The sequence below is a fragment of the Geotrypetes seraphini genome, chromosome 19 (assembly GCF_902459505.1).
Source record: "Geotrypetes seraphini chromosome 19, aGeoSer1.1, whole genome shotgun sequence".
Taxonomy (NCBI): Eukaryota; Metazoa; Chordata; class Amphibia; order Gymnophiona; family Dermophiidae; genus Geotrypetes; species Geotrypetes seraphini.
In genome coordinates this window covers 18,709,994-18,732,408 of record NC_047102.1, presented here as the reverse complement: position 1 = coordinate 18,732,408, position 22,415 = coordinate 18,709,994, and the positions used below count along the sequence as shown (strand labels likewise).

The following is a 22,415-nucleotide window of genomic DNA, read 5'->3' as shown; positions in this document are numbered from 1 at the left end:
CGATCAAGAGGGGTGTTGCTGGACATACGATCGCAAGGGGGGATGCTGACCTGGAGGGGTGAGAAGGGAAGCAACTCACAGCAGATCCTTTACTGTGGGGACAAGGCCATTCACCGATCCATAGGTGAATGGCCTTGTCCCCGTACCCGCGGCACTCAGTTGATTTTTTTTCCCCTGTTCCGGCAGGTTACCTGCAGCTACCCACAGGTAACAGTCATCATGTCATTCTCTACACTGAAGTAACTGTAGCACATACTAGGGCTGCATGATTAAGGAAAAAAACATTTTCAATTCAATTCAGCTTATTGAATCAATTTTTCGATTCGATTTGCTTTTCCTGCCCAATCTTCGGGTTGTTGGGTTTTTTTTCCAAACATCCTGGCGGGTTTATTTTGTAGCCTTACCACCCCACCCCCTTTTCCCTCTCCAACCCCAAGCTGATGCTGTGGAGTAAACAAAAAAGTATTTTCCTCTCTTTGTTAGATCCTAGCTCACACTCGCTAACACCAGTTTTGACAGGATACACATTTCAAAACTGACATATTGTAATCACAAAATAGAAAATAAAATTATTTTTTTCTACCTTCCACTGCCATATCCAACATTTGTTTCTTTCCCACTGTCTAGTATCTCTCTCTCTCCCTGCCTTGTGCCGTGGATTAAACCTTTCTATTCCCCTCCATGCAGCATTTTCCCTTGCTCTCTTCCATTATAAGGTGCAACATTTCTCTCTCTCTCTCCCCGTGCACTCTTTTTCTCTGCCCTCAACCTTATGTCCAACATTTCTCCCTCTCTCTTCTCCATGCATGTCTCCCCTCAACCATATGCAGGATTTCTCCCTCTCAACCTCTTCTCTTCCTTCTCCTCCATCCATGTGTAGCATCTTTCCTCCTTTCCCATCACCCAGAGCAGCAGATTTCCTCTCCTCCCACCCATTCCCCTGTTTAGCAGCTTTCCATCCCTCCCACCTTGCCATCCCCCTGTGCAGCAGCACCCCACTGACTCTCCCACTGTAAGACTGACATACCTCCTAGGCCTCCTAAAGCAGTGGTGATGGTGGACAGTCAGCAGCGGCATGCCCCAACAGGGCTTCCCTCTGTTGCTTCATCAGTGACATCATCAATGATGCAGCAGAGGGAAGGCCCTGACGGGGAAGGCTGCGGAGCAGCCCATTCACAGCAATGCCACTGCTGTTGCTGCTGCTTTAAGAGGCCTCAGAAGTATGCCAGGCCTCACTGGGGGGAGAGGGGTGTTAGTCACTGAATCAGCAAGTCCAATTTTCTCAGAAAACGAATCAATTCACCGAAGTGAATGCTGAATCGGGCACACACTAGCACATACACACACACAAAGAACCTCAGTGCTAAACTGGAAGTAAACTGTTGTGCTGAGATCTAGCATTTACATTTGCCCCTTTATTTGCCAACTGCTATATCTTAAAGAGATCATGATTTGATTAGCTAGGTTTATTCTTTCACACTTATTTGAAATTTGAAGTTTTAGTCATTGCAAAAATCTTAGTCCAGACCTTTAATCACTATAGGCATGAGAATTGAAAAGGTGGTACAAACCATTCCAACTGCATCCTGATCAAAAGGATTCCAATCCACATTCCCAGGGTAACGAGCAAGTACTTTGGACTTAAAAGTACGTCTTAGTGGCGTCTGTTCAAAATTCTCTCCTGAAAGAAAAATAAAAGTACAAAAATAAATTATTTTTCTTGTCAAGCTTTTTTCAGATAAGGCCAAAGTGTTGAAAAATCAGTGCGCAAAAGTGAAAACATAAAGATCAAGCACAAGCACTGCATCAGAGGGAAAAAAAGAAATGCGACAGTTATTTATTGAACACAAAAAAGATTAATGTTTGGTAATACCATATGCAATTATCTATATGTGCCTTTCTTTAGTGGTTACAGAATTTTTATATAAAGTGACAGAAATAATTGTTATATCTAAAGAATATATATTTTATATAAAGCTGAATATTTATCTTAACTGTAGTGCAGAAATTAGTATTTCAGTGATGATTTAAAAAAACAAACAAACCAAAGATAATATATACCTCTGAATTTCTTTTGTGTCAAAGAAAAGCACAGACAGACAAAAGTGAACAAAAAGCTTGAAATACAGGGCAAAAAACACACATACAATTTAAGAATATTGTATCTATTTTCCGCAGGATTTCTTTAAGGTAAAGAAATTAGGAATCAATCTGGACATCCACCACCATCTCCTAAAAATTCAGCTTTATAAGACAACTCTGTGGAAAGAGGAACTGGAAAGTTAAAAGTTCAAAGGCAACAAAAATAAGTAAGAAAAGGACACCAGAAGAACCTGAAAGCTGTATTGCTGTTTCATTTGGTACTTTTACCTTCAGCTGCACTTGATATGAAACGGCCGACACCATCTTGGGCTTTAGAAGCCTGTATGTATTCGCATAATGCTAAATAAATAAAACAACAATACATTACAATACAATAAAACTGTTAAACTGCTTGAAGATTAGTAGTTCATTTATATTTTCTTCACAGCAAAAAGGTCATTAGTTGATGCCATATTTCCCCCAAAGGATCCGATATAAAAAAGCAAAATTATATGTGAAAATGGATATGAGAAATGAATACAAAACATATTCAATACTTTAAAAGAATAGATCACTATCAGGCCAAAGTATTTTTTTTTTTTTTTAAATTATAAGAAACACACATTTGCCTAGATAATTCTATTTTAACACAACAAATCAATACAGCCTCACTGTGCAGATTCTAAATATACAGGAAAATATTGGAGGAAAAGAAATGAGGCTAGTGAGCACACAAAATTGAAAGAAACCCTATCGTACACAGCTCAAGAGTGTTTTGGACACACTGTGGGGCTAGGGCATACATGGAACAGGAGGCTATACTGTACTATAGCATACATCAGTCCATGAGGAGAACCAGGATACAGATCATACATTGACAAGAGTGCAGACTAAGAGGTCCTTCTACTAAGCTAGGGTAAGCAATAATGCATGCTTACTGCAGGTTAAAAGGCACTATCGCAGGGCATGCTGAAGTGTCCCACGGTAGCTTCTGCATGAGCTACCCACATGCTAATACAGCACACTTTCTTAGTGTTGAAGCATGCTTGAGGGCAGATAGTGGGTGTGCTTAGCTAATTGGTTAGTATGTGAGCGTTGCCACATACTAACTGATTAGCATGTGAGTCCTTACCATCTCCAAAATAGGTGCTGGTAAGTGGTTAATGGCCAAACGCACTGGTGTAGTAAGGGGGGGGGGGGGAGGCAGAGGGCAAACTGTCCTGGGTGCCTGTCCTTTCCCCCTTCCCTCCCATTACCTCTTCAAATATTCACCACCCATGAACAGCATCTCTTACCCGCTGCTCATGTTAGCATCATCCCTCTCTCTGATATCACTTCCTGTTTGCAGGGACCAGGATGTGACATAAGAGGGAAGGATGAAGTCGGCACGAGCAATGGGTAAAATTAAAAGAGTATGGGGGAGGGACACAGGGAAGGGTGTATGGGGGAGGGGAAGACACATGGCATGGCGATGCAAACTTCCTTCATTATGCCAATGGCCACAAATTAATGGGAAATTGGTGCATGGCCTTTAATAAACATAGAAAATAAATTGGAAAATCTGTCATTTTCAGGCAGTACTAAAAGTGGATATTGCAGTCCACCTTTTTAAAACTGCTTAGTAAAAGAGCCCCTAAATGAGGGAGAGACTGATAGAAGCTGATTGCATAAGACTGTTGCTCTAACAGATTTAGTGGAAGGAAAGCATCTCAGAAGGCTACAAGTAACAAAATTAAAAAATTATGCTATGTAGAGAGTTCACAAGGAAAGGAGAAATATCTGAAAAGCTATGAAAACAAATGCTCAATCTAAACCAGTGTTTTCCAAGTCGGTCCTAGAGTATCCAATGTGGCAATATTTGAAACATTTCTGTACTAGCAACATTTAGATCTGCCTTAATCAGAGCCAGCAAGTATGTAGACATTTTATCTAGATCAGCGTTTCCCAAATTGGTCCTGAAGTACCCTCTTTCCAGTCAGGATTTCAGGATATTCACAATGAATATGCATGAAAAATTTGCATACATTTATTTGCATACACTGCCTCCAAAGTATGCAAATCTTTCATGCATATCCACTGTGAATATCCTGAAAACCTGAGTGGCAAGAGGGTACTTCAGGATCAAGTCTATATACTTGCTGGCTCTGATTGCTAAGGCAGATTTAAATGTTGCTATTACAGAGGCAAAAATTCCCACATATGGGAAATGTCCAGAGTAGGTTATAATCTTGTTTATAAAGCAAAAAAGGCAGAAAGAGGGAGTAACTAATTTTACATAAAAAATGCTACATTATGACAAATTAAGTGCAAGACGTATAGAGATGGAGGAGCCCACACTGAAGAAAAATATATTACCAATGGTGTGCTTCTAGGTTCCATTCTGGGTCTGGTTCTATTTAATTTTTTTGTAAGTGATATTGTTGAAGGGCTGTCTGCAAACCAAAATCTGCAATACCGTAGAAAACCCCTGAAGTTATGGGTACATATGGAGAGACCTAGCAAATCTTGAATAACGGTCTAGCATTTGGCAGCCAAGATTACAACTAAAAGATGCAATGTCATGCATTTGGGCTACAAAATAACTTCACATGAGCAATACAATTTAAGGGGTGAATACTTCTGTGCACAAAAGAGGAGCGGTACTTGGGTGTGATTGAATGTGATGATCTTAAGGTGGGGGCAACTGATCCAAGGCGATAAGGGCTCATTGTTGATGGAACAAGGTGCAGCAACTCCCACTCAAACCTTCCCTGAGGTAACACATTATTTCTTATTGGGAAATCTGAGGCTATTCCAAGGGAAAGGCTCATCCCTTACCCTCCAGGCTGCTCAAAAAGATCACCCTTTCTGGCCCCAAGTTGTTAAAACAGAGGAAGCCTTCCCATTCTGTTGATAAATCCAGTCCAGTCTTGGGAGCACCAAAACCCAGACTTAGCCCCATCTTCAAAGAGATGCTTCAAGTGAACCTCACCTAGATCTTTAAATCTTTTACAAGTCCTCATTAAACAAGCTACTCACAAAAGGATAACTTAGTCAAGCATGACTAGGAGGCACTATTACAACCATTGCCAGCTACATTTCACCACCAAGTAGGAAAAGATAACACGTTTGTAAAGGGGCATGGACAGGAAAAGAACTCGCCGGGACAGGACAGGAAAATGAGTTCCTGTGGGGACAGGGAAAAATGTGCCCATGTCATTCTCTAATGCATCTATGAGGGTCATTTCATAAATAATGCACACTATTGGGTTTTTTTTTAATTTACATTTTATTTTTTTTTCAAGTATTTCCTTGTAATCCTTTAATATAGTCTCCCTGCTTTGACATGACCGAGTCCCAACGTCCAGGAAGCTTCATTATTCCATCCAAGACACCGTCTTTGTTCAGTTGCTGAATGGATTGGGTAACGGCGGAAGAAAGCTCTTCCAGAGATGCAAAACAATGTCCACACATAGGTTGTTTTAACTTTGGAAAAAGGTCAAAGTCTGGTGGACTTATATCTGGACTGTAGGAAGCATGAGGTAACACCTCCCAGCCGTATTCACGTAGTTTTTCAATGATGACATTCCTTATGTGCGGGCGAGCGTTGTGAAGAATGAGTGGCTCAGCCAAGAGCAACTAAGGTCGGATTTTGTGCATTTTTCTATGCATAATTTGCAAAAAATCATGATAATACATTGCTGTGACACTTCTTCCACATGGAACTTTTGTCTGTGATGATGATGCCTTCATGATAAGAACATAAGAAGTTGCCTCCACTGGGTCAGACCAGAGGTCCATCAAAAAACCTTGCATCTTGAGACTGTCCAGATGACCCCCCCCCCCCCCAAGCATATATTAACGCATCTGTTGTAAGAACTTTTTGATGTGGAGGAACTTGGAAAAGAAGACCCTTAGACAGATTGATCTGATTCATCCATCACTGAAGAGATTTTTGAAGTGAAGAAGTGATTTTGATCTTCTTGGATAAAGGGTCGAGGGCTTGAGACCACTGAGATGCCAGCGGAGACCACTGAAGCACCCTGAGCTATAGATGAGCAAATAGGGTAACATGAACTATGGACCCCATGTGGCCTATGAGACGCATCATCTGGCTGGCTGGTAGCATTTGCATAGTGCAAGCTCCATAGAAGACACTGCATGCACAGAAGGGAAGCGCCACGATGATTTGAAGAACATTGATGTGAAGCAGAGCGACGTTTGAAAGCAGGCTCCGAAGAAGTACCCTGTGCCCTATTAGAACTACACTGAAGTTGGATTGGTACTGATGAGGTCAGTGCAGACACTGACTTGGCGATTAATTTGAATATGCTACCAAACTCTCTACGCAGGAAATCATTGACCTGGGATCGAAAATCCAGTACCAATACCTGAGACTGAGCGGGTATCAATAGAACTGTCAAGAAGCTAAGGTTTGGCCTGCATCGAGGGACTCGATGCTGATGAGGCATGCGATGCTGGTTGAGAAGTAGCAGGCTTCTTAGCAGGTTTCCCGAATGAAAGGAGATCCAATGCCGATGTTGAAGCAGGAACCGATGGTACTGATGACAAAGATTTATCTGGCATACTATGACCGAACAGTTTTTCCTGCTGAAGTTGCTGGGCCTTAAGTAAACATTTTTGAAGGGTGGAACAACGAGTACAGGATTCAAACACAGGATATGCGGGCCGGTGATAGAAATCTCTCTCTGACACCGACAGCACTTCTTAAATCCTGTCAACGGCTTTGACATGTATGGGAAAGCATAGTTACTTACCATAACAGGTGTTATCCAGGGACAGCATGCAGATATTCTCACTGATGGGTGACGTCACTGACGGAGCCCCGGTAAGGACCACTTTAAGAACTTAGAAAGTTCTTGATTGCCCGAACCACGCATGCACGAGTGCCTTCCCGCCCGATGAGGGCACAGGGTCCTTCAGTTAAGATACGCCAGCTAAGAAGCCAACCTGGGGAGGTGAGTGGGTTGTGAGAATATCTGCCTGCTGTCCCTGGATAACACCTGTTATGATAAGTAACTGTGCTTTATTCCAGGACAAGCAGACAGCATATTCTCACTGATGGGTGACCTCCAAGCTAACCAGAGATGGGATGGTGGGAGAGTTGGCCAAAGAAAATATAATTTGAATACAGAGCAGCCAAAGTGCCCATCTCATTTGGAAAAAGAATCCAGACAATAGTGAGAAGTGAAGGTATGAACTAAGGACCAGGTGGCAGCTTTACAGAGGTCCTTAATGGTATAGATCTAAGGAGAGTAACAAAAAGCTGCCAGAGCTCAAACTCTGTAGACTGTGACATGACTGTCTCGTGCCCAGTCAAAATGAGCATAGCAGAACGAGAGGTAGACAGACAGCCATGCTGAAAAATGTTCTCTTGAAGAAGGAAAACCTAATCAAAAAGAGAAAAGGTCACTGAGGCTTTGGCCGGGCAAAGAAGCAGGCCAAAGCCTAGGTACAGTCCAAAGTAAACAAAGCATGGAGAACCCCCCATGCAGAAAAAGATGCATCAGCCATGATGACCATGCAAGGAGGGGACAAAGAAAAAAGGGGATCTCCGGATAGACTAAAGGAGATCAGCCACAATTGAAACAACTGCAGATCAAAGATACACATGCTTTGAGATACGAGTCCTCGCCTGATACCACTGGAAAACAAAAGCCCACTGAGGAATACAAAAATGTAGTCCGATCCATGGCATAACAGAAACAGGAGAAGTCTTGTTGCTCAGAATGCTAGGAATGATAAAGAAGGGGATCACGAACAGATCAGAGAAGGTTATCATGCCACTGTACCGGGCCATGGTGCGCCCTCACCTGGAGTACTGAGTCCAGCACTGGTCAGCGTACATGAAGAAGGACACAGTACTACTCGAAAGAGTCCAGAGAAGAGCGACTAAAATGGTTAAGGGGCTGGAGGAGTTGCTGTATAGCGAGAGATTAGAGAAACTGGGCCTCTTCTCCCTCGAAAAGAGGAGATTGAGAGGGGACATGATCGAAACATTCAAGATAATGAAGGGAATAGACTTAGTAGATAAAGACAGGTTGTTCACCCTCTCCAAGGTAGGGAGAACGCAAGGGCATTCTCTAAAATTGAAAGGTGATAGATTCCGTACGAACATGAGGAAGTTCTTCTTCACCCAGAGAGTGGTAGAAAACTGGAATGCTCTCCCGGAGTCTGTTGCAGGGGAAAACACCCTCCAGGGATTCAAGACAAAGTTGGACAAGTTCCTGCTCAACTGGAAAGTACACAGGTGAGGCTGGGCTCATTTTAGACCACTGGTCTGACCCAGCAGCGGCAATTCTTATGTTCTTATCATGTGTCTGGCAGAAAAGGATTGAAAAAGGAAACAACTGCAGACATAGACGGATGAAAGAAAAGAAGAAGCGGACTAAAAGGTCAGAAAACCGTGAGAGTGGGAAGGCAGTGAAAAGAAAAATTTTTCAACAGCCATTGAAATGCGACTTCTTAGCTCCACGGAAACTAAGAAACTGAAGGACCGCGCGCCCTCATCGGGCAGGAAGGCACTCATGCATGCGCGGTTCGGGCAATCAAGAACTTTCTAAGTTCTTAAAGTGGTCCGTACCCGGACGTCACCCATCAGTGAAAATATGCTGCCTGCTTGTCCTGGGATAAGACCTGATCAGCTAAATTAAACTCAATCTCGGGAGAAAGAAAAAACCGTTGATCACAATGGTCAACCCCCGCCCTCAAAGAGGAAAAAAGGGGAAAGAAATTAAGTCTTTTTTTTTTAGTCACGAAGTTAGAAGAAAAATACAACGGACCAAAAAATTAAAGAAATTTTAGAAAATAAAGATGAAAAGCAAACATGTTGTTAGGGAAGGCAACGCAGCTTCTAGAAACACAACTTCTTTGCTCAGCAGAAAATGGCATGGTTGAAGAATGGTCTGAAATTTAGCAGCTAAAATTGCTAAGAAATGCTAAGAAATGTAAGGTCATGCATTTGGGCTGCAAAAGCCCGAAGGAATGGTAGTTAAGGGGGTGAAGAACTTATGTGCACTACAGAAGAGTGGGACTAGGGTGCGAATGTATGTGATGATCTTTAGGTGGCCAAACAGGTTAAAAAGGTGATGGCGAAAGCTAGAAGGATGCTAGGTTCCAAAAGGAGAATTATGGCCAGTAGTAAAAAGGAAGTATTGATGCCCTTGTATAAGACTTTAGTGAGACCTCATTTAGAATATTGTGTACAATTATGGAGGCTGCACTTAAAAAAAGATATAGAAAGGATGGAGTCGGTCCAAAGGAAGGCTACTAAAATAGTATGTAGTCTTCATCATAAGACGTATGGGGACAGACTTAAAGATCTCAATCTGTATACTTTGGAGGAAAGGCAGGAGAGGGGAGATATAATAGAGACGTTTAAATACCTACATATTGTCAAGTCAAGTGTCATGAGTCAAGTGTCTTTCATTTGAAAGGAAACTCTGCAATGAGAGGGCATAGGATAAAGTTAGGAGGTGACAGGCTCCGGAGTAATCTAAGGAAATACTTTTTTACAGAAAGGATGGTAGATGCATGGAACAGTCTCCCGGAAGAGGTGGTGGAGACAGAGACTGTGTCTGAATTCAAAAGGACCTGGGATAGGCACGTGGGATCTCTCGGAGAGAGAAAGAGATAACGGTTACTGTGGATGGGCAGACTAGATGGGCAATTTGGCCTTTAGCTGCCATCATATTTCTATGTTTCACCCTTCCAGCTGGTCCAGAGTACAGATTTTCTTGACTTTCTCTTGTGGTTCTTTTGAGAGGGTGTTTCTGGGTCAGGCCATTGTCAAACAATGATGGGGCAAGGCTGGGTTGATGAGAGGGGGAATATGGGGTGTGCAGTACACTTGGCTCACATGCACTTGGAGCTCTTGAGGTATATCCACTGTCACTGCCCTATTCACTCTACTCTAAAGCCAGTCCTGAGTACAGAGACTAAAGGATTGGAGGAGTACATAGGAATGCAGGAGAAGAGGAAAGCAGGGATTAGATAACTGAGTAGGGATGAAGGAAGGGAGAGCAAGAACTTGGCTGACCACAACATGATTAAATTGTTTTTTTCCTTAGTTATTTCTGGACCATGGACCATAAAGTCCATCCAAGACTATCCTTAGGTTCCAGCTTCTGAAGTTGCTGAAGCTCACTCCAGTTTATCCAAACCATAAAGTCTGCCCAGTACCAACCTCATGTACCAAATTATTGTAGTTCTCGTCAAAGCCCTTCCCAGCCCATTCTAAACCGGAGTTGCCATATACAGGAAACAGTCTGCCCAGTATCAGCCTTAGTTCATCAATTTATACCATTCATTTTCTAATTATAGATCCTCTATTCATCCCATCCTTTTTTCTTTTTTTATTCTATCACCGTTTTCCTCTCTACCACCTGCCAATTGGCAATTCCCTCCATAATTAGGGTAAGTAAAAGTCTCATAACTTCCCCGTTCATAGAGTAATGCTCCAATAAGAAAAAAAATCCTACTTAGATCAGCAAACTAGTATTACATAACATGTGTTGTGATTGAACTACAGTTAGGACTTTGCAACAGTTTAAAGTCCCATTACATGGAGGTTTAGCTGAAACACCTGAGGAAAAATCCGACAGACTTATTATAAACAAAACCTGGGTCTGAGGTTAGTTTCGTAGTCCACTTGTACACTTGGGTGACTGGACTGGGACCCTATTAGTGAAGTCTACATGGGAGGTGTCAATAGGACAAACCCTTTAGGATTTCAATTAGTACAATTCCCTGAACTCTAGAAATGAGCCAATAATAATAATATGCAGCTAGTGAACTATGGGCTAGATTCACTAAGCTCACTGATCGTGTTCCGACCAGTTTGCAACCCTGACCCAATTCACTAACCTTCTGCCCGATCCGATCTGCACATGCAAATGAGGGGAAATGGCATGCAAAGTAGGAAGGCAGCAATTCACTAAACTCAAGGAACACCAATTGGGCTGGCCGATCCAAAAAGAAGCAACTGCTGAGGACCAGTCGTTCATGTCCCTGCAGACTCTGTTGTAGAGAGTTGTGCGGGGACAGAAATCCCACCCATCCCCGTCAGGATCCTCTCCGTCCCCACCCGTCCCCGCAAGGAATTACCTCCATCCCCGCCCGCCCCCATAAAAAGCAGCAATTACTTCTGACAGGATCATCAATTCCACAGTTTCTTTTGTGTTTGCGCTGCTGTTTTCCTTGTGGAATCTCTTTGGTGGAACCCTTTTTTTGTTTTCTGTTCAGGTAATTAACTTATAAACCCCCTCTTTTGCTAAGGCTGACGTGTCCATTATATTATATGGACGAACCCTGCTTCCAAAGCCTTCCATCCCCATGGGAGTCCCGTTGGTTACAGGGGGGTCCCCGTAGGAGTCCCGCGGGCCAGAGGGGGGTCCCCGTGGGATTCCCGCGATCCCTGTTCCCGTGCAGACCTCTACTCTGCTGCTCTCTGCCGCCCTGACTCTACAGTAGTTTCCAAAGCTGAGAAAATCCCAAACGTCCTACGCATGAGCAAAAAAAGAGAAACAGTCGTTCCCAGCAGCTAAATATGTCTATGGTATCCTGTCAGCAGTCCAAGTCACTCATAAACACAATTTTTTTTTTCACTCGGCTTCAACACTTTGACAACAACTGTTAGACTCTCCTGCTCTCTGCTGCCCTTCGCTGCAGTGTGAGCCCGTGGTTTTAACCCGCGGGTTTAAAGCGGGGCTGCACTACAGTATGTTCTGTTCCAGTCTGGAACAGAACAGAACACGCAGTAGTGCAGCCCCACGTTAAAACCGCAGGTTAAAACCACAGATTGGAAAATCTAGCCCTATGAACTTAGTGCACACAGAAAGTTAACTGTGAACATTGTTTGCTGAGAAAATCCTGGAGGGGGGAACACTTTCCTGCCCTTGGACCCTAGAGGACAAAAGACACCTGTGGGGATGGGCAACTGTACAGGGGTAACAAAAGAAAAACCTCCCAGCAGGTGAGCCTAAGGAAGATAAGAACAATTCTGTGTTGCGAGACTGAAGTGATGGACCTTGAGGAAACTAAAGAGCGGAATGAAGGAGGATTCTGGACGGATTCTGGTTTGAGAAGCAGAAGCCAAATCAAGAAGGATCCTGGATTGATTTGTGATCTGAGATTTGAGGCTGGAGAATAGTCAAAAGATTTATATATACAATGTTGCATTGAACCTGTAGTAAAATTACTTTTGCCAACTATAGTCACAGTGTACATACTTATTAGTCCGGATAACAAACATATTTGTTTAGACTTACAGGTAGAATAATAAAGTAACTATTTTAAAACAAGGATAATGGTAGTTATACCATTGTTTCAGGGCACAATATAGACAAAGAAACAATTGTACAGGCTGATCAATGGTTAGGATTTGCATTAAACACACACACATCTGGAAAAGCTTCAGGGCATTATGCCAAATGTCATTACTCAGTCCATTTGGCCATACAATCTTCAACCTTTCCTGTAATTAACACTGAGTGTCATCTCCAAACAAGAACTGTTAAGACAGAAAATTCAAGTTTGTTTTTTTTTAAAAAAAGGGAAGCTTTTAGGATCCTCAATTATTACAGGAGCAGATATAACGATCTGCAAATCTGCCCCGTCCCGTTTCCCAACCGAGAATACACAGGGCAGCTCCCAACCCCGCTTATCTAACGGTGCAGCCCTCGGGCCTCTTCGCCCCGTTCAGACCCTGGGCCGCCGCCCACTTACCAGAGAGCTCGTCCGGTTCCAGCCCGGTCTCCGTGTCCAGGCCGCACATGACAAAGTAATCGGCAAAGCGGCTGGGGGCCGAGCCGCCCCCTCCTCCTCCTCCACTCATGATGTTCAGGGTGAACGGGGACCCGGCCTGGTGATGGAAGACGGTAGGCCCACGCCGCTCCTAATCCCGAGTCCGGGGGAGCGGCACCAGCACGGCGCCGCCCCGCCTGGAGCGAAGGTGTCAGTCGCGCTCCCCCTCCCTCCTGTATCTCGCGCCTCAAGAGACTGGGGAACCGTTGCGGGCAGTGCCGTCTCGCGCCGCCATCGCGAAACAGCAGCAGTGGCGGCGCGCGCAGCCTTCCGGGCTAAGCTGCTCCCGTTCCCAGCTGTTTTCAGGGCGTCTTGAGGAAGCGAGGAGTGGGTAATACTAATATTTTTTAAAAAACAACCACCCAGACACACATTCGGAAAGAGACAGAGAGGGGGAAAAAAAAAATAAAACCCCACTGGCGCATGCGCCCTGGAGTTAAGGGGGGATGACGTTATTTTATTTACTATTTTAAGCCGGGCTCTCTGGTGTGTGAGCCTGCGTGACCTGGAGCCACTGGGGAGAAGCTGCCAATGTGCAGGCGTTTGTCTAGCGAGCCGAGCAGAAGAGTCGTGACAAATACTAGCTATCATTTTTAAATTGCTTTGTGCGTGTTGTGCATTAAAGGGGGGGGGGGTCCCCAGCAAATTTAATGTTCTGTTCCTTTCTACTAAATGCTTTCCGTGAAAACGTTACACTTTGTTCTCAACATTGCACTGCACGCTCAGACTCCATTGTTTTTGTGAAATGTTCGATGTATAATAGTATAATAGAATTTATCATGTATAATAGTTGTATTTGTATTTGTCATCCCTGGCTTTTACAATTATGTAATACGCATTGAAATATTGGATATTGCGTAAAATCAAAATTTAATAAACTTGAAACTTGATATAACCATATGCAATCGGAGAAAAAGGGAAGTGCAATCGGGAATAGAAAAATATAGACAGTAGATTCATTTTCTACACGAAGAGCGAGATGCAGCCTGTTTGCAGGGAGCAAGCAGACAAACGGTAGTACCTTGGTAATAATAGTTTCCCCACCAAAAGGCGCCTTTTGGCATCATAGCTCTGGTGGCAGTACAGACATAAAGCTGATTTCAAGAGATGCTAATTGAAGTGCAGACAGTGTCTGTGTACCTGCGATTGTCGGCGGGGGGGGGGGGGGGGGGGAAGGAAATGCTGGTTGGAAGCAACTGCAGCTTCTGGCGAGGCACCTCTCCCCCTCCCGAGAGAGAGAGAGATCAGACGGAAGTAAAGAAGCTTCGCATCCCATGGAGTACAACCATTGAGACCAAACAGTGCACACAGCCACCCTGCTTTACAACAAACTTCACCATGCAAAGGCGGGGTGCCCCCCCCCCCCAACTCACCCTCCCCCAACATCATTATTGCTTTTATCCATAAAAGCACAAATCCTTTTCAACAAATACATGGTTTATTTTAGCGCTTTGTAAAATACTAATAAATGGACCCACTTCTAAATTCATTTTGGAATAAAAGAATGTTAATAGGCTCCTGTAGTCTCATCATTGAAGCTGTTATTCATATTTACAAGGTCTGGTAGCGGATGCCACTTCACTTAGGGCTCCTTTTACGAAGCCGCGGTAGCGGTTTGACGCATGTAATAGCACGCGCTACCGCCTCCGCTTGAGCAGGCGGTAGTTTTTCAGCTAGCGCGGGGGTTAGCACGTGATTAAAAGTCATGCGCGATAAAGCCGCTAATGCGGCTTCGTAAAAGGAGCCCTTAGATTTCAGACTAATCGTTTCTTCTTTCAGTGTGGATAGAATGACATGGCAGCCGAGTTAGTCCACTTTTCAAGATAATACATAAAAATTAAAACATTTTAATTAGACTAGTGTTTTGTTTAGCTCTGGAAGGAAATACCTTCTTCAGATCAGAATTTTTTCCACATTGTGAAAACTGCAAAATCCTCTTCATCAACCCTTTAGATTAGAATACTAATTATCTACAGTAATGCTTATATAGCCATGCATATTTATGGAGTGGGAGTTGCAGGATCTGCCATCAAAAGAAATAGAGAGACCACGGGATAGATGCACACGAGCATACATAATATTGATTGCAAAGTAGTAATAACAATAAAAAAAACACTGATGGGATAAATACAATTGAATATGCTAATCTGTGCCTATAGTGACCCAAAAACGACAATAGGATTATAAGAGTTTAGTACAGATTGGCTAAACTGACTTTTGATACTTTATCTCATTAATCCATGGGATTTAAGAACATTTTTAAACCAGCCTCCTCCCTACCTCTACAAACAGCAGGGGCACTTTACACAAATGCTTTATCTCAGAAACTATTGTCTGGGACATTGTGTAGGTGAAACTAATTTAATTTATCGTCTATTACATTAACTGTGTTTATGTTGTACTTTTTCAATATACCACAAAGTCTTTCAAGGAAATATAAGCCATTTACAAACCTTACCCTGTATTCACACAGAAGACATTATTTATTTGTAGTGCTTTTTGTCTTGTGTAAGGCTGCCATTGTTTCCAGCTTCCTCTTTGGGCTTCTTTTACTAAGTTGCGGTAGCGTTTTTAGTGCACGCTTCAGATTAGCGCACGCTAACCCCCGTGCTACATAGAAAAACTAATGCCAGCTCTATGGAGGCGTTAGTGTCTAGCGCAGTGGTTCCCAACCCTGTCCTGGAGGAACACCAGGCCAATTGGGTTTTCAGGCTAGCCCTAATGAATATGCATGAAGCAAATTTGCATGCCTATCACTTTTATCATATGCAAATCTCTCTCATGCATATTCATTAGGGCTAGCCTGAAAACCCGATTGGCCTGGTGTTCCTCCAGGACAGGGTTGGGAATCACTGGTCTAGCGTGCACGCTAAAACCGCTAGCGCAGCTTAGTAAAAGGAGCCCTTTGTGTTCCCTGAATAATAGATTTACAATTTCCTTGCTGTAGAGCAGCATTGCAAACTAGCTGACATTGGCCCCAGTACACTAAAGTCAGTGATCGTTGCCAAATCTGTTTAGCGATGATCGCTGCTAACCGACCCGTTTCACAAAACAGCCCACTGCATGTTTTCCCCCTCAATCGCCCATTTTCCGATCCGGCCATACAAATTTGTAAAACCCCTTGCAAAATAGCCAAGCAATTGATTCACTAACATTTGTTTGGCTATTTTGCATCAGGTTTTACGATCCTAAAACCTGATTGCTGTAGACCTGTCCGTAACTGTGTTGCCAACAGGTCTGCCGGTTTTGTGACAGGTCTGCATGGTTTGTTTGTTTTTAATGGCACAGATATTTTGCATGTATTACACATGCAAAATATCTGCCCCCTCCAAAAAAAAAAAAGCCCTTCCCTCCTTTAACAAAAAAAAAAAAGAAGGCAGGAGGGATGCCCACTCCCTCCTGCCACCACACTACCCCCCTCCCACGTGAATATGGCAGGAGCAATGCCCACTCCCTCCTACCATCGGCCCCACACACACTGAACTTATATGGCAGGAGCAATGCCCACTCCCTCCTACCATCGGCCCCACCGAACTGGTATAACAGGAGGGATGCTTACTCCCTCTTGCCATCAGGCCCACCAACTCCCTCCTGCCGTCAGGTCGAGTCCCCCCTATGCCTCCCTGTACCTTTAAGTCAGGAGCAGGAGGGGTGCTCAGTCCCTCCTGCTCCTCCACCGGCCCCCATCAGTAATGCAGGCCTTAAGCCCCGCCCCAGTGCATCATGTGATGCATGGGGAGGGGCCTAAGGCCCTGATTGGCTCAGGCACCTTGGGCTCCTCCCCTGGGCACCTCCTCAGGCACCTCTATGCAAATCATTTGCATGCAAACTTGATAATGAATCAATCGCTGTTTGAAAATTAGCCAGAGAATCAGCCTATAGTGATTGAGTCGCTATCTTTAATGAATCTGGGCCATTGTCCTGCAGTTACCCTTATTACCAAATTCAGCAGTCATCCAAGTCACTATTATACCGCCAGAAGCTGTGACCACTACGTCCACAGCTTCCGGCAGTATAATAGTTAGGGGTTAAGCCTTGACAAAGCTGAGAAAGCGAAACACGTTGGCATGTAAATCCCTAGTCAGAGACCACATGATCTAAACTAAGTATATGCTTAAAAAGTTAATATAAACAAAAGTGAAAGAAAAATTAAATAGTCACATAAGATTTAGAAAAGAAAAAGGGACCCGATGACAAGCTGACACATAAAACTTAGAGCAATGAGATTTTTAATGAGCTCTAAGTGGTGCTGCCGAGGATCCTATAAAGAAGCTATATATATATATATATGTATGAAAAATAGTGGATAAGATTACTACTATTTGGATGACCAACTGTGTGAGTTTAGCACCCTTGTTATAGATTTACATATATAGTGCATATTACATGATTGATGAGTTGGGTACCAGCATATTTCCATCAAGTATCAGCTGCCAAAAAAAAGCTAGTACCTGCATGGGGGGGGACAGGGGGTCACTAAGTGCTATTCTATAAAGGGCACTTAACCCCCAGCACCTTTGCAGAACAGTGCTTAGTGCAAATTTTTTCAGCACCATTTACTGAATCTGGCCCAATGTTTTATACAGTTCATAGTCTAAAGCGCGTGAGGACAAAGGCGCATGGACAACTGAGCGCAGTGCTTAATCGCGCCAAAGAAAAACCATATTTTAAAGGGCTCCGATGGGGGGGTGTTGGTGGGGAACCACCCCACTTTACTTAATAGATATCGCGCTGGCATTGTGGGGGATTTGGGGGGTTGTAACCCCCCTCATTATACTGGAAACTTCCTGTTTTTTAGGGAAAAATTTAAGTTTTCAGTATGATGTGGGGGGTTACACCCCCCCCCCCCATATGGCAGCGTGAAGCAGTGCGATCCCCGTCAGAGCCCTTTAAAATACGGGTTTTCTTTGGCACGATTAAGCCCTGCACTCAGTTGTCCGCGCTTGGTTGTCAGCACCCCTTTGTCCTCATGCGCTTTTGACCCGTCACTGTTTTGGTTCATTCGGTTGTCAGCGTGCCTTTGTCCCGTCACCGTTTTATACAGACTGACAAACCATGGGGCAGTTATGGTTGAACAAAACTAAAGGACAGATAAACTGAAGATTTTTCCCAATTTTTGGCCCTAAGAAAAGTTTTGGATAGGGCAACAGATTTTGTGCATCTGTGATACACATAGGAAATAGTACTCCACTCTATTTGCAAGTTAAAGGAGTAACATCCGGTTTTCTTTCAGAGCCAAAATTTCATATCCCACAGGACCCAGACGTGGCATTCTTTGCATTATACATAGAACATGGTGTGTAATTTCACCCATCCATTTGGATGTTGTTGACTCTGTCTGTGGTTTAATTACAGGCTTCTGACAGTACCTCACAATTCACTAGTATGCCTCATGTGTTGGTTATTTTTGGAGGGTTTTTTTACATTTATTTTTTGTTGTTTGGAAACACCTACCAAAGGGAATCTTTTCTTTGTGGGGCTTACATGGGAATGCAGAGTTGGCCTTATCACTAGGCGCAACAGGTGTCCGCCTAGGATGACAGACTTGGAGAGGCTACAGTAACAGAGCATCTCAGCTGCAGAAATACCAAAATGCGACCTTTATGTTGTAGCTGCCCTATAGCTTACAGAGGGATACTCCCCACCAGAATTACAGATCAAAGAACTAGCCTCTTTTAACGGGTAGGAAGTGGGGAATGGGCTGGATGGAGAATTATTCAAATACATCACATAGGAAAGTGGGTGATGGGTTGGAAGGAGAAGAGTTCAAACACAACAAACCTGGTAGGGCTTCAATTTCAGCACATGATTCTGTTATATCCATAGCTTATTATAATGGTAATTAAATATTTAGTCAATGTACTTTGTGTGCAGATGCAATAAAGCGGGGAATAAAATGCAATTTCTTATGGGTCACTGCAATCTTTGGATTTTGCCATCTAACGTGCATGGACAGTTCTGTTTTATAAAGAACTGATTAGAAGGAAAAGGCCAAATTTGCAGTTGAGTAACAGCAGTCTAGAATTTTGTATGAAAACAAATTATCCTTCCTGTAAAATCCAATAAATAAAGTTTGGCATTCTGATCTTCAAATTTATACCCAAAGAAAAATGATTCTCCTTGAACTTGAAAACAGATCCTTGACTCTAGGGTTCATGTTTCATTTATAGCACTTTCATTCCAATTAATTAGCCCTTGAATTCTAATCATGACTGGATACACAACACCCTATCTAAATAGGGAACTGGTAGCACCATTTAAAGCTTTTATTTAGAGAATGACACGGTGACAAAATTCGTCCCCGTCCCCGCGGAAAACCATCTTCATGTCATTCTTTAAGGAGAGAGGAAAGAATCGGAGTATAATTGGGCACAACCACTGACCCGCAAGCTTTGCTTTGAAGAATGCTGGTGTAGAAGGACCGAGGTTGAAATATACACTAGAAAATGATATGGTATTATTTGGGGACGGGAACGGTGATGAATTTTGTCACCGTGTCATTCTCTACTTTTATTCTCATCATCACAATCCTAATTATCTAAACATTATTGCTATATTCAATTAATGATATACCAGCTTTCTATGGTACAACCAAAGCAGTTTTATATATTACATACGTGTACTGTCTTCCGCTCCTGATGGGTTCACAAAACAATAGAGGGTTACGTGAATTTGCCCAAGTCACAAGGAGCCACCGTAGGAATTTAACCCAGGTCTCAACCCACTATTCCTCCATATGTCTGGGGGATGTATCATTAGATGACAAAGTAGCAGGAAATAGCTTGTTTCTTAACCAAATCTTCATTAATCAGCAGTGATGAGACACAACATTTTATAACAGATGTGGTTTTGATAATTACTTTGTGCTCTTTGCAGTCAGTCTAGGCAAAGATGGCTTTGGAAATATGTCTTCACTTGCATATAAAAAATGATATACAAAGGCATACATGCTTACATTATATAAAACTCCTTTTTATCAATGCTTAGCATACAATAATGGTATTATCGTGTTATCTGCCACAACATTTTGTCAGATAACAGGTCATTATTGCTTACCAAATGTTAGTAAATATCTTTTGAAATCTCAGCTGGTTACCGGTAGTGTTGACTGCAGTGCATTAGTTTTAGCTATTGGTCCTGTTTGTTTTGAACCGCTTAAGATCATGTCCTTTCTGGACCAAAAACGGCGCTTTGCATACATAGTGTAAGTTACCCCTTGTTAATGTTTTTGGTGATCCCAAAAGGCACCTGGCTGAGAACAAAGGAAAAAGTTCTTTGTGTATGCAGACTAATCATCTAGTAAGTTCCCCTTTCATTGATCCACTAATGTGCTAGTCACGTTCTGGAAGGATAAATCAATATCCATCAGCTTTCAATATTTGGCCTCCTTCTTAAGGCTACCAATTAAGTTAATAATTATGATCGTCTCAGATCATACTCCTGTGACATCACTGAAGCCACTATAAAAATGCCCTCCATTGTTTCAATCAACTCTGGAATGTGAGACCCTTGTAACAAAATAAAATGGTTGGAATGTGGGATGGGAGAGGAATTGTATTGATGTTACATGTGTGTATATATGGGTTCATCTTTCCATATCTAAGTCCTAAGGTAAGTTATAGTCAGCTACACTGGGTAGTTAACTGTAGGAATATGCTGGCATTTGGCTGAACCAGAAAATTATGCCAACCTTAGGTTGGCTGGTGCTATTTTGAAAGCCAGCAGCAGTGAGGAAGGAACAATGAGGGAAGGTTGGGGGGGGGAAGAATTGCTTCTGCTTGTAGAACACATGAGCAATTTGGCAAGCCATGTAGGATTGTATGGGAAGAGGGAGGAGAGACAAGGAAGCCTAAGGGTCACAGCCAAGTCTGGTGTGGGGTTTTTTTTGGGTTTTTTTAAGATTTGGTTGTGTTTTGCAGGTGTTTAATTTTGGTTTTGTTTTGGAGCTTTACAATTTGTTTTTGTTTTAGATAAATAAAACCAAACAGAAAAAATGTTGAGTTCATGGGAGAACTTAGAATTTAAGGGTTAGATTTAACCATTTGGTGAATTTTTTTTCAGTTTGCTTAGATTTATTAAACCCATGATAATGCCTGTTGGGGCCAATGGTGGTCTACTTCCTAATAAGTCATGTTAATAAATCTAGGCTTAAGTTTGTGTCTGAGGTAATGATTTGCCCACATTTATAAGAATATCAAATGAGATCTATCAAGACAGCTATCAATGAAGGAAGGAGAATCTAATCTCTAGTTTACTGGGGTTCACAGCCCACTGTACTAGTAGTAATGCCCGATTCAGGAAGAAAATTCAATTTGATTCAGCCTATTGAATTTGTTTTTCCATTTAATTCAACTCGCTTTCCATGGGCATTTTTTTTCCAAACGTCCTGGTGGGTTTATTTGTAGCCTCTTTATTTCCCCCCCTCTCCTATCCCACACTGATACTGTGTTGTAAACAAAAAATAATTTTCCTTTCTCTGTTAGGTCCTAGCTTATGCTCGCTGTCCTAACACCAGCTCTGGCAGGATACACATTTCAAATCTTGACATATTGTAATCCTAAAACAGAAAATAATTTTTTTCCCTACCTTTTGTTGTCTGGTCATTTTATTATTCAGATCATGTTGGTTCCAGGCTCTAGTTTGTTTGTCTTCTGCTAACTCGCTCAGCAGGGTCTCCTGCTCATTTGATATTTACTTCTTTCTCCGTGCTCACCATCCATCTTCCATCTCTGCACCTTCCCTTCCACTGCCATATCCAAAATTTCTGTTTCTTTCCCATCTACTGTTTATTAGTATTTGTGATCTAGCTGGGTACTTGGGACCTGGCTTGGCCACTACTGGAAACAAGATACAGGACTTGATGGACCTTTGGTCTGTCCCAGTATGGCAATTCTTATGTTCTTCTCTCTCCCTCTCTTTTTTTTTTTCATGCCCTGCCTTGGGCCCTGTGTCAAACCTCTATTCCCCTTTATACAGGATCTCTCTCTTCCTCTCCTCCATTATCATGTGCAATATTGCTCTCACCACCTGCCCTCCATCCTTTGTCCAACATTTCTCCCTCTTTTCTTCATGCATGACACCCCTACTACTAATCACTTATATAGCGCTGAAAGACATATGCAGCGCTGTACATTTTGACATGCACAGACGGTCCCTGCTCAGAAGAGCTTATAATCTAACTTGGACAGACCTAACATATAGAGTTAGGGATGCAGAACCCAAGGTGAGAGGAGTTAGGAAGCAAAAGCACTCTCAAAGAGGTGAGCTTTGAACCGGACCTTAAACATTGCCAGAGACGGAGCCTGCCCTAGGGATTTGGGCAGTTTGTTCCAAGCATACGGCGCAGCAAGGCAGAAGGGATGGAGTCTGGAGTTGGCAGCTGAAGAGAAGGGCAAAGAAAGGGTGGACTTACCACTAAGTGGAGCTCGCGGGGGGGGGGGGGGGAATCATAGTGTGGAGAGAAGTGAAGAGAGAAGTGAATCAGCAAATTGGGCACCACTAATTAGTAGGCTATTTCTCCGCTCTGCACC

General features: G+C 42.9%; 1 protein-coding gene across 4 annotated transcripts in view; it reads right to left on the bottom strand.

Moving 5' to 3' along the window:
* The window catches only part of DENND5A (DENN domain containing 5A), an 84,527-nt gene extending 71,192 nt beyond the window's left edge, over positions 1–13,335 (bottom strand). The window contains exons 1-3 of one of the 4 annotated variants that reach the window (XM_033928152.1): positions 12,808–13,335; positions 2,371–2,442; positions 1,572–1,681 (exon numbers count right to left, since the gene is read on the bottom strand). In XM_033928152.1, coding sequence (XP_033784043.1) covers positions 1,572–1,681; positions 2,371–2,442; positions 12,808–12,916 — 291 coding nt within the window. In that variant the 5' untranslated portion in view covers positions 12,917–13,335. The remainder of the gene's footprint in view (positions 1–1,571; positions 1,682–2,370; positions 2,443–12,807) is intronic. The other 3 variants (XM_033928153.1, XM_033928154.1, XM_033928155.1) reach the window with 3 other exon arrangements.
* Positions 13,336–22,415: the final 9,080 nt, after the last annotated feature.